The sequence below is a fragment of the Xiphophorus hellerii genome, chromosome 22 (genome assembly GCF_003331165.1).
Source record: "Xiphophorus hellerii strain 12219 chromosome 22, Xiphophorus_hellerii-4.1, whole genome shotgun sequence".
Taxonomy (NCBI): Eukaryota; Metazoa; Chordata; class Actinopteri; order Cyprinodontiformes; family Poeciliidae; genus Xiphophorus; species Xiphophorus hellerii.
Window position 1 is genome coordinate 18,134,562 of NC_045693.1, and position 15,243 is coordinate 18,149,804.

General features: G+C 36.9%; 1 protein-coding gene across 3 annotated transcripts in view; it reads left to right on the top strand.

Moving 5' to 3' along the window:
* Positions 1-15,243, top strand: part of sh3pxd2ab (SH3 and PX domains 2Ab) — a 72,479-nt gene that overhangs the window by 46,741 nt on the left and 10,495 nt on the right. For all 3 annotated transcript variants that reach the window (XM_032552956.1, XM_032552957.1, XM_032552958.1), the window contains one exon: positions 12,802-12,915. In XM_032552956.1, the coding sequence (XP_032408847.1) occupies positions 12,802-12,915 (114 nt within the window). The remainder of the gene's footprint in view (positions 1-12,801; positions 12,916-15,243) is intronic.

Consider the following 15,243-nt stretch of genomic DNA (forward strand, 5'->3'; position numbering starts at 1 on the left):
TTAAGACTTCCACTTTGGTTACAAGATCTCTTGGCATGAGATCTTGCGAAATTGAAAAACACACAACAGTCACATCTATTTTTATATTCTTCAGACTCTATGACTTTTAGACTTTTATTTTGAAGTTTTATTAAAGGAAGTTGACAAGAGTCATCCAATAAACACTTTTCCTCAGGTTGGTTGACAATACTTGTTTGCAAAAGCAGTGAAGAAACCACCACTTTTAATTTTCCCTTTACATTTTTATCAGGCAACATTTTTGGAAACTGGTGGGAAAAAAAGAAATGATGAAATAGTGATAAATAGGATATATTTCACAAAAGCAACAAAATAGCTAACAAAATAGTTTGGGATTTTTCTCGATTTCTAGCTACATGTGGCATAGAAAGGAAAATATTGGAAGACAGGGTTTTAAATATATACTAACAGTCTCTTTGACAGTTTTATTGCACAATAATCCTTTTGCATGAATAAACACAATCCTTTTCTGCACTTATTCTTCTATAAAATCTGCACACCTCCTGCAGTGTAAGTCAGCTGAAACCGCTTCATTTGGCTGGGTGATATTACGCCATATTCCTCTGCCAACACTAATAAGACCAAGTGTGTCCTGAGAAGATTTGAAGGCTCACTTGATTTAGGATCCACTTCCTTGCAGGATAAGTACAAACCCTTTAATGGTGTCTGACAGATTGCTCTGTGTAATACGCAGCTACATGGCGAATGTGCTGAATTAGAGGCACTAAAAGTGTCTGCTTCATTTGATAAAATGGGTTGCGTAGATTTTCAAGTTCTGCAGATTTAAACCAGTACAATTCCGTGTGCTCAGTGTTTTTGAATGTAAAGGAACTTCAGTAACTAGTCATGTTAATTTTGCTATTTACACTTTGTTGCAACCACAAGGTTCAATGTATTTCATTGGAATTGTATGTCGGATCAACAAAAACAACATTTTATTTTGAAGTGAAATAATAAATCATTTTCAAACTTATACAAATAAAAATATGAGAAGTAGGTTGCATTCATGTGTTTTTCACCTCTCCTCCCAGCATTTTTCTGGAAGCAGTTTTTGTGATAGTCTCTGTCAGATTTGCACATCTAAAGACTGAAAAATCTGTAAAACCTTACAAAAAAACTAAGTCTGTAGACATAGATTTTTAATTCCTACCAAAGATTTAAATTGCATTTAAACCTGGAGTTTTTTGTTACTACGCTATTCTAGTACATCACTATGCTTTGATTTAAACTACTTCTATGTAGCTTTGGGCGCATGCTGATGGTTGTCCTGCTGGAAAGTGAATGTCCACCTTTGTCCCAAAGCTCTCAGTTTGACGTTTTTTTTCTTCTTAGGATTCCTCTGTATTTATCCTCATCTCCTTCATCTCCCTATCAACTGATATGCTTTGCTGTTCATGTTGAAGAGCAGCATCCCCACAGCCTAATACTGCACGCACTGTGGGGATGTAGTGGTAAACTTTAAACATTCCTTTTGCCTCTCTTTGAAACAGGCCAGATTTGTGAAGTGGATGACTTATATTTGTCATTTCGCCTGATTTTCCCACCTGAGCTGTGGATCTATGCAGCATTATCTTGGCCTTCTTTGCTGTCTTGCATAGCTTCTTGGTTTAGATGGACAGCCATGCCTGACTAGGCTTGCAGTTGTGCTGCATACTTTCCATTGATGCATAAATGACTGAACAGTGGTGTGTCATATGCTTGAAACTTGGGTTATTGTTTTATGACCTAACTTTGGTTTAGACTTCTTCACTATGTTACATCTGACCTGTCTCATGTTGCTCTTGGTCTTCATGATCGGGTTTGTGCACTAATATTCTCTAATAATCATCTGAGGCCATCACGCTACAGATGAATTGCTACACAGATTATTCGACACAAAAGGTTAACTACAATTTACTTATTAGAAGACCTGCAAATGCCAACTGACAGCACTGGATTCAATATATGTATACATTACCCCTCCAAAAAAAAAAAAAGAAAACATCGGTAGGTTACTTTTACAAGCATACAGTACTTTATATTATTTCATCACATACAATCCCATCAAAATACATTAAAGCTTGTGGTTGTAATGGAGAAACTTTGAATAATCCAGGGGTATAAATACGTTTGCATAATTTTGTCAATGGAAAGCTAAACTTTTTAAAATTATTTTTCTAACATTGAAGACCTTAACAGACATCCTGCAGTAAAGTTACTGTACTCTAAATATTGACTGCAAATGCAGTCTCCTGCAGCTATCAGCCTTTTCTTACTTTGGTTAGATAACATATGGCTTTTACAGGACAGGAAATCTAGGTCAGACTTATAGGCGAGCTCAGCCTTCTCTACTTTTCCAGCCTCCTGTCCCAAGCCAAGCGAGTATTTTCCATTGCACTGCCTTGACGATACAGTTCGTGTTGTGCTCTTTGTTTCAGTTGGAACAGTAGCTTATGCAACCCGGTGGATTGTTGGGATTATAGCAGACTGAGTTGTTTTAAATTAGATCGGTGCGTGCATGATGGCATCACCGGTTGTAACAACCAGCAGAAAGATGGTTGTCAAAACATTATGTCACAAAGATTTGTGAAGATAAAAAGTAAGCTGTAAATTGAGCAGTTCGCCGTAGAACGTGTTGAATCAACATTTTCGTCTTTTAATCATAAACTGTGTCCTTCCTCCTTCTGCTGTCCCTATTATCTGCCTACTTTATGAGTGGGGAGATGTTGGCTCAGGATTAGCTTTCTGCAAGAAACTCGGACAGAAAATGGAAAAAGCAAATTGCTGCCAAAGTTAGTGGTTCAGAGAGGTTGGTTCATTATAATGGCTTAATGGATCCTCCAGGACGCCTCCTACATTTACACTCTCTGGAAAGGATGCTATCCAAATGCAGGCTAGCAGCGTTGCAGGTCAGTTCACACACTTTAAACTCATCAGTTTTAAACTTTGCACCCTAATTAAAGTTGTCAGAAATGATAAAAAAAAATTTATTTGCACTTATACTGCTAGAAAAACTGTCATAGTTGCAGACATTTTCCTCAAGAGCAACACAAGGGATTTTGCTCTGTGCTGTTAATGTTTTCTTTATATGACATTGGGTATTATGGAATATTACACGTTTTCCGGAAGTCCACCACAGTTTTTTATCTTTTTTAATGAATTAACTGTGCTAAGTAATTGAAAAACCACTGCTGATAAAAACAAAAAAAAATGTCAAAGGTCTTTAATTGTAGCAGGACAATTTTGCCTACAGCCTACTGGCATATGTTTCTTAAACCATTGGGCCAGGTTGACTTGGTTTGCTTTTCTTCCTAATAAATAAAATCATTGATGGAAAACTACTTTTTATATTTTCTGAAGTTATTTTTGTCTGGTTTGGAAATGTTCTTATTCTTTTATAACATTAAATGTGACAAAAAATCAAAACCACAGCAATTCTGCAAGTGGACAAACAATTTCTTTGAGCCCTTTAAAACCAACAATTAAAGCTGCAGCTCTGGCACATTAGTTTGATTTTACAATGATAGATGAGGGCTTCAAGGTTGCAAAGTGGTTAGTAATGTTTCCTTGCAGTTTTGTATTTTAGTCTTAATCAGTCTAGCCTTACACTCCTTGAGTTTGTATATTCAGTGCTAGTTCTTCTTTCCTATGTTCAAAAGCATGCATTTTTGGTTAATTGGTCTCTATCAATAATATGGGACACAACAAACAGTCCAAATATTATATGGCATAGCCAATACTCTAATTCTCTGGCATAAGCAATTAAACAGTAAACAGAAGGTATAGGACTGTAGTTAGGGCTATAAACAGTGTTTTTAGTTTGGGAGCTAACAATCTGTAGTATTTATTGGGTGCGCTGACACCTTCCCTTCAGCTCTTCAGATCTCAATAGAATGACAGATGTTTTGTAGTTGCGAACAGTTTGTTGTCAAAGAATGTAGAAATTGTGAAATGCTGCCACTTTGCAGATTCTCGTTTTGGGGAACCTTCAAAGCTTAAATATAACGATGTTTACTCCACTTCTGTGCCGGATGTGGAGGAACAGCTAAGAGGCAATGTCTTTGCTGTTTTTCCTCGAACCTTCAGTTTACCAGCTTGGTATTTGCAGTTTCAGCAGGAACATGTTTCCTTGTATAACAGAGGAAAAAACCTATAATTCTTGTCAACGATGCTTGCCAAGTGTTAAATGTCAGATTTTTCTTGTGCAGAGGTTGCCGCAGCAGATGGAAGACACATTATCCAGTCAGAGCAATCCCCATCCTTCACATTCCTTCAGGCTAACGCAGGAAAGACTAACGACCATCCAAAGAAATTAACCTTAAACTGTATTTTTAGATATGGAAAGTCAAGTGGGTGGCCTAAACCAGGCATTTCAGTCTAGACAGCAGTTTCTATATGTTGCATTTTTCAGAGGCACAACAAATATAGAAGTTGTAAAAGTAGTCACAGTAGTGGTCAGAAGTCCTTCAGAAGAGACAAAAACAGCTTCTCTGAATCAAAGGTTGACTGGCTGGACTTTTTTTAAAGTCAGTCCTTGTGCTGAAGGACTGCTGTGTGTCAACCAGTGGAGCCAGGAAAGCAGATGAGCCATAGACCAAGGCTTCGTTCAGAACATGAGGGGATCCTTTCAGAAGCTGGTAGAAGCGAAGGTTGTTCTTTTCGTCAACATAGGTCTTAAATGTCGTTTTGTGCTGTTTTTGGCTGTTTTTCGCCGCTATGCCTCAGGTAACTGCTGGTGGGTGCGTTAGATCGCATGGTTTACCTTTTCGTGCTTTCATTTCGGATCTACTGCTAATAAATTCAGACAATTGGAAATAAATGGACTTTTCATCTCTCCTTAACAGTGGGGTCATATATCTGTAGTTCTGCTGAGCCGAGGCATTGCTCATCGTTTCAAGTCATAAAACAAAGTTACTTCATGGTACTGACTGTGTTCTTCTCCCATTCATAATATATGGAAGAGTAATGTCTTCATGGTTCATAATTTTGCTTGGGTAGGGATAATTTTGCAAGGGTGCAGTGGCATAATGTTTTGAGCATGCCATTGCAAAAGGTGCTATATGTCATATTTGTACACCTCAGTTTTGTTTTGGACCTCTGGCATCTCCTGCCACATTAAATATTACATTAATCTAGTTACTTTGCTGTGGTCAGGAACCTGACCACAACAGACAAACATGCATTAAGACTACTCTTACCTCACAATGTATATTTGTCATTTTATATACACTTGCATGAGTGGAATATACTAGAAATAAATTACACTTTGAGTCTGGGATGTATTTGTTTGCATGTATGATCCAGAAATGTAATTCTGAAGTTATTTTTCACATTAGCTTGCCAAACTGCACCATCAATTGAACTTGACCAATATTTTAACTGTACAATCAATCTTTTACTGCTGTGCAATTTAAATATTGTTTGAAGTCAGAGTGATGTGCTACTCTTATTGAGTGTGGCATTGTATATGGGCATAATTCCTTGCATGCTGAAAGTTACTGTTATGTTTGAAACCTTTGTAAGGACTGGTAAAGTTTTTGTACCATACTCTCGAGCAAAAAAAAAAAAAACATATTTCAGCTGTCAAAACCTATTATACCCATCACGCTCTGTCTGCCTTGCGTCTTAGTGATACAAGAGGATACAAGGCTTTAGGTAGACCAGAAATGCCTTTTTTAGAATCTGATACTCTAACTTTAACAATTTTATACACAGTCAAACCAGCCTGTCACTATTTTTGGGGGGCATGTTAAAATATTCTTCAGCATGAGAGGCTAAACATACTACTAAAATTACTTAATCTCCAGCCTGAAGTGGCTCCAACTGTAGTAGGTACTCCTACATACTTTCAGAGTATTTCAACTAATAATCATTTGATCAATTGGAGCCTCTCCCAGAATGTATGTACAGCATTAATCTGTCATCCCCAGATAGCCAGGTGATAAATAAAGTAAAAATAAGATGGTGATATAACGGGTAAACTAAATGCCCTCTGTCCTGATAGAGTAGAAATTCTTCTTCTTACATCTCCTTGTTCAGTTCTTAATGTTAGATACCTGTAATATGTTTCTATGTGAAACATGCAGAGAAAAGTAAAATATATAACAATGATGTCAGAAGATAAGTATTTTCTTTATAGAAGCATTTTAGGGTTTTAGAGGGACTTCTGAAAGCATCGCGTAAGCTTTTGTATTTTTTGTATGTTTCATATTTCTGAATGGATACTTTAATATTAAGTTGTCATACATAGATCTCTATAAAGGAAAGACAAACACATCTGTTTTGGATTTTAACAAGTCTGCCTTGTACTGTTCTTATCTAATGGCTATGTTGTTCAATCTCAGATTCTCTCTCAGGTACCAGCTTGCAGTATAAGTTGATTTAAACTGAGTTGGTGCTCAGCTGTGCTGAAATAAGTCCACTGGTGCCTGTTTAAAGCCCTTAGTTCAGAAACAGCACAGTTCTTTGCAGATAATTTGTGCTGTTCCACAGTATGACTCCATGTGGCTTTCAAAAGTGCTGTATGGCACTGGACACACACCTGAGCTCCAGATGCACAAACTGCATGTTCTGTTCATCAGGGGTTCACTGTCAACTCCATAAATGTCAAACTTTAACCCATTAACTGGCGGTATCCCATCCACGGGACAAACCTAGTTTGTTTGAATACTCTGCCTTTTTTCACTGCCAGTTAAGGGGTTAAAAGCTGAGTTTGCTTAATTTGGTTCTAGTATGTAAAACTTGCACAGGCAAGTTTAAGTTCTTTACAGCAACCATTAATTATAAGTGAAAGCACAACTGGCCTAAAACAATCTTTTGTTTTATTCATATCCATGTTATGCATAACCCTGTTAAGGCATGCCATTGAGATTCCTACTATTATGAGTTTTGGAGTTTGATCTTTGATTATGGTTGTGATAGTATCCATTGTGCTATTCAAAGTACTAAACCTAAATTAGCAGAGGCTACAAATGCAAACTGTGTTTAAATGTTGAGAAGTTCTTATGATTTATAAATATAGTTAAAGTAGGATGGACCTGTAAGAGATTATCATAACATAATCAGTTTTTGTCATTGTGCTAATCATAGACCAAAAGAATCATAACAAGCCTATTTTATTAGCTCACACCAAATATAAAAACCATATTAACAGTACCACAGAAGCTAAAATCCATGTCTTTATTATTTCTGCTCTTTGGGCCAAAGAAATGGAAAACAAATAGCACTCCTGGATTGGCTGCTTTGTAAGGACCAGCCAAGAATGTCTCAATTGCTAGTCATACCAGCTTCCCAATTTTTACTATCTTTCAATTACTTTTATTAAAAATATTACATTTTTCCACAGATCATTTGAAACTGTGTTCCACAGAAAAATTTGCAAATTCATGAATCTGTATGCACAGAATCACAAAAGTTGCTTGCAACAGTGATTCAGTAACAAAGGAGTAATGAACCGTTAGTTTTCACACCATCACTTTCCATGTTTTTTTTAAAACTAAAAATATTTTCAAACACTTTAATTGAAAAGATTTTTTACCGTATAAATGGCATAGCAGAAATGTATATCTTTTTTTAATCTTGATACCCTGTCACTGTTTGGTCCCCACTACAAATCTGTAACCACACTGTTGAAAAATGATAGATTTCTTCTTTCTCTTCTTTGTAAATAAAAGTTAACCAGATTGAGCCAAGAGCTTAACTTTTACAATGAGGAAACATCACTGCATCTTTATGAAAATCAGACAGTTGCACTGACAGATGTAGTTGTGCAAACACTCACACTCCTTCCAGATATTATGTATGCTTTTGTTTTCACCCTAATCTGTTCAGTTTATTAGAAGCAGGGAGGGGACAGTTCGTAACTTACTTAATCTAATTATCATTTATCTTCTGTTTCACCTTTGGGTACTCAAACGTAGAACTTTACTCCCTCAACTCCTATGATTTGCACCATTAGTCTTTCCTTTCTTGGCTTCCATTAAGGAAATCATTTGACATAACACTGCATACTGTTACATTTTTTTTAATATTTGAAATCTGTCGGCTATTAAATAGTTTGTAATCTGAAACATTTATACCAAGGCCCTGTGGATCATATAAGCACATTTACATGAAGGTTAACAAGTTCCAGAGATCCACGCAGACTTGAGAGCGTGATTTCATCTGAAAGTTAGGATTGTGTAATTCTGCAAAATTGCTGTCTTGGCAGCAGGAGACCCACACACAAAACAGCTGTTTCTTTTGCAATGACCTCAGTTGAGGAGTTGTATTGCTATAAAGAACATGAAATGTTAACCCTATCACGTCTGAAATCGGCGTCCAAAAAGTAAGGATCGTAACGTCCATTTTGGCCAAGCCTTGTTAGAACATGATGCAAGATGTTTGGAATTTCAAGGTGTGTTTTACTGTAAACATACAGCTTACACCACATGGCTTCCTAAAGCTGTATCTCTACAAATTCATGGTGCCTTTAAACAACAGTAGTGGAGCAGACCTTCTGTGAATTAATACATGAGGACAAAGATGTAAAGAATCTTTCTTACTCCCTCTCTTAGTACTCTATAATTGCAACCTGTCTGATATAAAACTACAAAGTTACATAATGTGCATTCGTGTTTTGGTGTATTTATTGCTTCTTTTGAGGTTCGGTGAACTCAGTTTAAGCAGTTGCCATATGGAAGGATGGTTAAATATTATAAGCCTCTTGAATCAGTAATCTTAGATTAGCAGCATATGTTTTATGTCTATATGCGCTTTCAAACGGGTGTTTCAAATAAAGCATATTCAAACACCTGACTCTTATACAGCTTACATTTTCAAGTGGGCAAAAAGGACACGTTGCAGGTAAGCATTGCTTTGGTCCTACCCCCTGCTGACTCATTATTATTGTGGTTGATTTCATTTGGTGTACCATAAACAGAGTTGAGTTTATGAGCTGTTAAACACTTGAGAGTTAATTACATGCTTGCACCGACCTAATGAGCTATTGCAACATTTCAAAACTGCAAAGTTTGAAGTGATTTAAAGCGATGATGTCACTGTAATTAAAAGCTAATTAATTATATTGCTCATATTTTTAAAGGCTTTGATTTGCACTGTGGGGAAAGGGAATCAGTCATTTATTTCTTTTGATTTGAATTCTTTGGGCAGCATGATGTGTTTTGTGTGGTTTTTAGTTTCAGTCTGATTTATAGGCGTGGCATTTTGAATCAAATCAAAGCTTTCATTCAAAGACTGAGAATATTACATGGCTCGTTATGTTTCCGATTGCTAATAAGCAAATCTTAGAGCCAGACAACGTTTCTTATCTCAACCCTTCAATGTGAGTGGCTTACTACTGCTAAAAAATCTCAATATGCAGCATTTTATGTGTTTTACTGTTGCTTAGCCGATAATTTATATACATCTGCAAGTTGCAGAAATATGTGGAATTTGATGTTGTCTGGATAAGTATGGGAAGAAAATGTCAGAGAATTAAGAAATATTATACTTTACTCTTTTCTTCTAAGACATTCCTTTTTTTATTGTATGCCTTCTTGAATACTTCCTTTTTTCCTCCCAATTAGTATTCCCATATTAGCAGTTTCCATTTTTTCAAGTGTCCATATGAAAAGTGAGCCATATATTATAATCTGCAAGACTCTGCAAGTGTATCAGACAAATCATTTTGTACATTCATGCCAGAGTCTATACATCAAGCTGTAAACAGATCTGGAACTATTTTATTCGTTGTCGCCACCATTGAGAACTACATTCTTATGTCTGTCAACAGAACTTCTGCGGTTCCTGTAGCTTCCAGCTTAATTTGATTGGACGGGCAAAGAGACGGGAAGTCAATTTGATGGTTATGTTAGTCATCAAATGTTGGAATGGTGAACATATTTTGAGTTTTTATGCCAACAGCTGAATCAATCTTCTCAATGAAATGAGTCCAAATCCTACACCCATCGCTAAAGTGGACAAGACAACCGCTAATGGTGGTTTTGTTCATTTTAGCTCCTCTGGGAATACTGTGGCCATCTTGGCTCTCTCATTGAGTTGTTGAAGATGTAAGATTGTTTCGAAACCTAACCATGTTTTAAGCTTCTTCTCAACACTAGCTCTGATTAATGTAAAGTTATTGTTCTTCATAATGCTGTTTGTTCGTGCATGTTTTCAAAAGTCTGAGGTACTTATAAGAAAAAAAGCCATATTCATACTGACCAGACTCTACTTACTAATTAGGTAAATCCTGAACATAGTTTGGCAGTTTTAGACTAAACGGTGCTAATTACAATACATGCCACACTTTTCAGATTTGTATTTCAAAAAAATAATGAAAAAAAATAAAAATTTTAGTTCCACTTTTCAATTATGCTCCACTGGGTCAGTCTGTTTCTATTTCCATTTTTCCATTTCTACATTTATTTCTTCTTTGATGTTTTATAAATGTATTAATCTCCCTTCTTCTCTTCTCATAACTGTTATGGATAATCATAAGCAAAAACAGCACTTTGTACCATGAGACTTTCACAGAATATTGTACACTTGAGGTTTGGACCAGCTGTGAAAGTGTCATGGAACAGTTCTGTCCTCTTTATGGGTTGTCTACACAGCTGTCAGCCATATTGTAATCCTGTTACCACAACAAATACTGTGTATGTATGTGGGCGTGGGTGTGTGAGTGGGTGTGTGACATATTAAATATAGCACTTTTTTTTCTGCCAGCTTTTTCTTTTACAGGGATCTGTGGGCGTTTCCCAATCATGGCTTGACTCCACATTTATTTGTTTAATTCATTCTTAACTAACAATTATTGGCAATGCATTGACAGTTTGATGTATTCTGATTAACAATGTGGACAATATTTAACAGGAGTATTTGTTAAATTTGTAAATTTCTCAAGAGCCATGCAAATTTGGTGTTTCAAGCCACTTACATCTCATTATTTATTTATTCAAAAATAAAAACACACATTTAGATGGCCAACTTCTTGTATTTTCATAAAAAAAGACATAAGTTTTGCTTTTAATACCCTCTTTTAGGTCTGTTAGGATTACCAAAATAATTATTTTCTCTAAATGGCAGAATAACGAGATACATTTTTTAAAGATTTTGTTTTACTTTCTTTAAATTTAGATGTTTACATGCACTACTACTATGCCTTTAAGCTTTTTGGGGAAGCCCAGACAATGATGTCATGAATTTGTAAGCTTCTGATAGCTTATTTCAATTTGAGTTAAATGGAGGCGCAACTGTAGATTACATCAAGGCAGCACCTCAAACAGTTCCTTATGTGACATCACGGAACTGAAAGGAAATCTCATAATATATCTGGAAGAAAATTGTGGAACCTACTAAATTTAGCCTCTGGGTGTTTTGCTACAGAAGGACTGATGCACTTCACCAAATTAGATTGCATAATGAGAAGAGACTACTTGGTGGAAACTGTGAAGCAAAACCTCAGACATCAGCCAGGATGTTAAATCTTGGGTACATATTGGGCTCCAAATAGACAATAACTCTAAGGAAAGCACCAGATTAGTCATAAGCTGGCCCTAAAACAGCAAAGTCATTGTTTCAAAGTGGCCATCACAAAGCCCTGATCGCAGTTCCATAAAAGATTTGTAGGCAAAGCTGAAAAGGTGTGTGATCAAGAAAGCCCTCAAACCTGACTCGGTTGCACAAGATCTCTCGGGAGGAACGGGGCAAAGTTCCCTCAAAGTAATGTCATAAACTTGTTAAAAATGTTTCCGCTAAGTCAATCAGTTTTAAAGGCGATTATACAAAAATAATTAGGAAATGTATGTCAAATTTTGAATGTGAAAAAAATAATAAAAACTCTAAGTAGAAATAGTTATATATTTGGTCTAAAACCGGAAATGCTTAATCTTATATAAGACAATAAAACAGGTGATGTTTTTAGCATGCAAAAATGTGGTTTGAATTATCTCTCATTATGTTGAGAAAACCACATTAAAATTGTTGTGAAAGTGACAGTTTTTGACAGTTTTATGCTACATTTCTTCAGATGGTGCTCACACAGTTTATTTTGCACAGTTTCTCATAGTAGAACTGTTAACCCACATTTTTGACTCATGAACAAAGACATATCAGGTCAGAGCTTCGCAGAGCTTCACAGAGTGTACCCTTCTTTAGAGGAGGGCATTAACATGAATTGCTTATTTGGCAGAAATTTTGAGACATAATGAGCACACGCATGTACTTTAGCACTCACTCACTTATTCATTTCATTAAAATCTGACTTTAAAGTGGATCCCCATATCCCCTTTTGAGGCTGTCAGCAGAAAATTGTCATCGTCCCGAGTACAATTAAATCATGTCATCTCCTGCACAGCAAATGGACAATTTGGCCTGAGAATAGCATTTCAGCTGTGTCCTGCCCAATAAAATGTTTGGCAGATTGTGATGAAATGCAAAAGGAAAAGAAAACTTTGTCATGAGTCGACCCGTAGCCTGGCAGTGTTCATGCTGATGTTCTTGGCAGTGGAAGCGGTCACCGTGTGAGGAAATTCACAAGAATTTTCATGCAGGTTTTGATTTATGGTTTGTGGTTTAAAATGATATATTAAACATGAGCCTTCTAAATAAAACAAATATGAACCAACTTATCAGAAGTGTCTATAAAAATTAAAGAGCAGCTCATCGTGGTTATTTTTTTTAACAGTACAGAGACCTATTCCTTGCTTTTACTAGTGACGTTCATCTACACTATTTTGATACTTTATGCACCTTGAGGCTTGTTGTGAAACAAAAATTTGCTGTAAGACCTGTTGTTTTTCAGCCTCTGTTGTCTTTTGACAGGTTGGTGGTTTGTCAGCACTGCAGAGGAGCAAGGTTGGGTTCCAGCTACCTATCTCAACTCCCACAATGGGACACGGGACGACTTGGAGCTGGGTGCTTCCAAAGCAGGGGAAGGTAAATCACTGCACAGACTTCTGTTGTCACCCACCTAAATACATCCTCAAATATTCTGTTACTTACCCACATAACAGTGCTTAGGAAAAGTCCCCTTACATTGTTTAACTTTTGCCTATGCTGAACACACCTCATGATGAACCAGGGTGGTGGCAGCATCGTGCTATCAATCAATCAGACTTTATTTATAGCACTTTTCATACAGCCTGGTGAATTGCAAAGTGCTTTACAGAAACAGAAAGACAGAAACACAACGCAATTACCAAAAGACCAAATCAAGTTTAAAGAATGGTTGATTCCAGTAGTTGTTGATGATAAATTAAACATGGGAAATCTATAAATTATAGTGGTTGGGAAGCTGTGTAAAATTTGCTCTCCTGGCAAAATGACTAGAATGAGAGAAAAAAAATAAGTCTTTGGAAATCCAAACCCAGATGAGATACTTCCCAAAAGACTCCACCTGGAGGTGGTCCTACAAAGTCTTGAATCAAGGCGCCTGAATACATATGACAGCTACAGTTTTCAAATTTTATTTGAGTTTTTAAACTTGAAATAAAATGTAACTTTACAGTTACGTTGGTCTGACACATAAAAATTCCAATGAAATACACTGGAGTTTGCACTTGTAACGTGTCCAAATGTGGAAAGGTTCCATGGGTGTGAATACTTTTTCCAAAGCACTGTACCCACACACACAGCTCAACCTTTGATCCGCAACAGAGTGGGGAAGACTCAGGTGAGTGTCTCTGCAGCAAGTCCACACTGACAGCTGAGGTCCAGCAGCTCTGAACACCTCTCTCTGTCTGTCTGCCATTACAGCTTCACTCTAACAGGGTTTAGATTCAAACCTGAGTAAACACCAAGAGGTGCCGGGAGGGACCCGGCCGCAGTGTCTGAAGTGATGTACTGTAAAGCCGTAGGTAGGAAGGATACAGTGCAGTATTTACGGCTGTGGCCACCTTGGAGTGAGCTCACGAAAGAGGCACGAGCTTTCATCAGCAGCAGAGACAGAAAAATAACATCATATTTCACAAGTCATACTGTTTGAATTATGGCTGCGGTTACAAAAGAAAATCAGCTCTGATGTGACTTAACACTGTTTTGTGCATTGTCTGCTTATCATTGCAAATTGATGCTGAGTGTTGATGCTAGGGTTCGTGAGTTTACTGAAGTCAGAGAGAGCCATCCAAGGCTTTAATAGCAAACACACTTTATAGAGATTTGTTTTCACCAGAATAACAGGCTGAAGTCAGGATCCAGTCAGCGTTATTTCCCTGTTGGATGCAGTGATAGGCCTTCGCCGAGTCTAATTCTTAGAATGTAAACGGAGAGCATTTAACTCAACCTGAAACAGTTCAATCAGTGAAGGCACAGTATTAATGGAAAATATACAGGATTTGCCAATGCTCTGGTCAAACAAAGAGCTTTTTAGAGCACAGGATTCTGTTGGCACTGAACTTCTTAATGACTCCTAGATGAGGTAAAACAACAGATGAGGTGTGGCCAATACTGGAATGGCTCCTGTGTTTGACCTCCTGGATACGTACACACACATATGCATATAAGATAAAACAAGGTTTATTTGCTACAAATGTGCAAACATGTCTGTGCCAACTCTCTCCATTCAGTTGGAGGTAGCTAAAAGTTGTTATTTGAGTTTTGTGCTGGAGGGATGGGGAGGGACAATCTGTCAGTTTAATTAGTGTTTATGTGTCTACTCAGTCATGAGAATGGCATGAATCTCATAAAGATCCTCTTTGTCAGTTCTTCACCCATCTGTGAAGCACAGTTGTGACAGAAAAAAAAAGAGTTCTGGAAAACAGATATTAGAAGGGGGTGTAGAAAAGAAAGAAAATAAGATGCAGTGCTGTGGAAAAAGTATTTCCCCCCTCACATATTTCAAAATGCATCATGAAGAGGAAAAGGAATAAGTCGCACCTGATTTTAAGTTGCAGGACCAGCCAAACTATGAAGAAAGTGGGATTTGTAGTGTGTTAAATACAAAAATTTTGTAAAAAATTATGAAGGAGAATCTCTGGCCATCAGTTTGTGAAGTTATGCTCAATAGTGTCTTGAGTCATGGAACAATAATCCTTGATGTAATTTTTTAAAAATGTAAAAATCAAGTTTTTTTTTAAGAAGCCTAGTCAATTCCTGACATTTTTGATGCTGTAACATGGTGCTAAACAGACTTTTCCACTGTGGTTGAATTAAAACAATACATCAAAGAAGAGTGAGCCAAAATATCTCCACAGTGATGTAAAAGACTCATTGCCAGTTGTCATAAATGTTTGACGGCACCTGTTGCCCTCAAGCAAAAAGCTACTA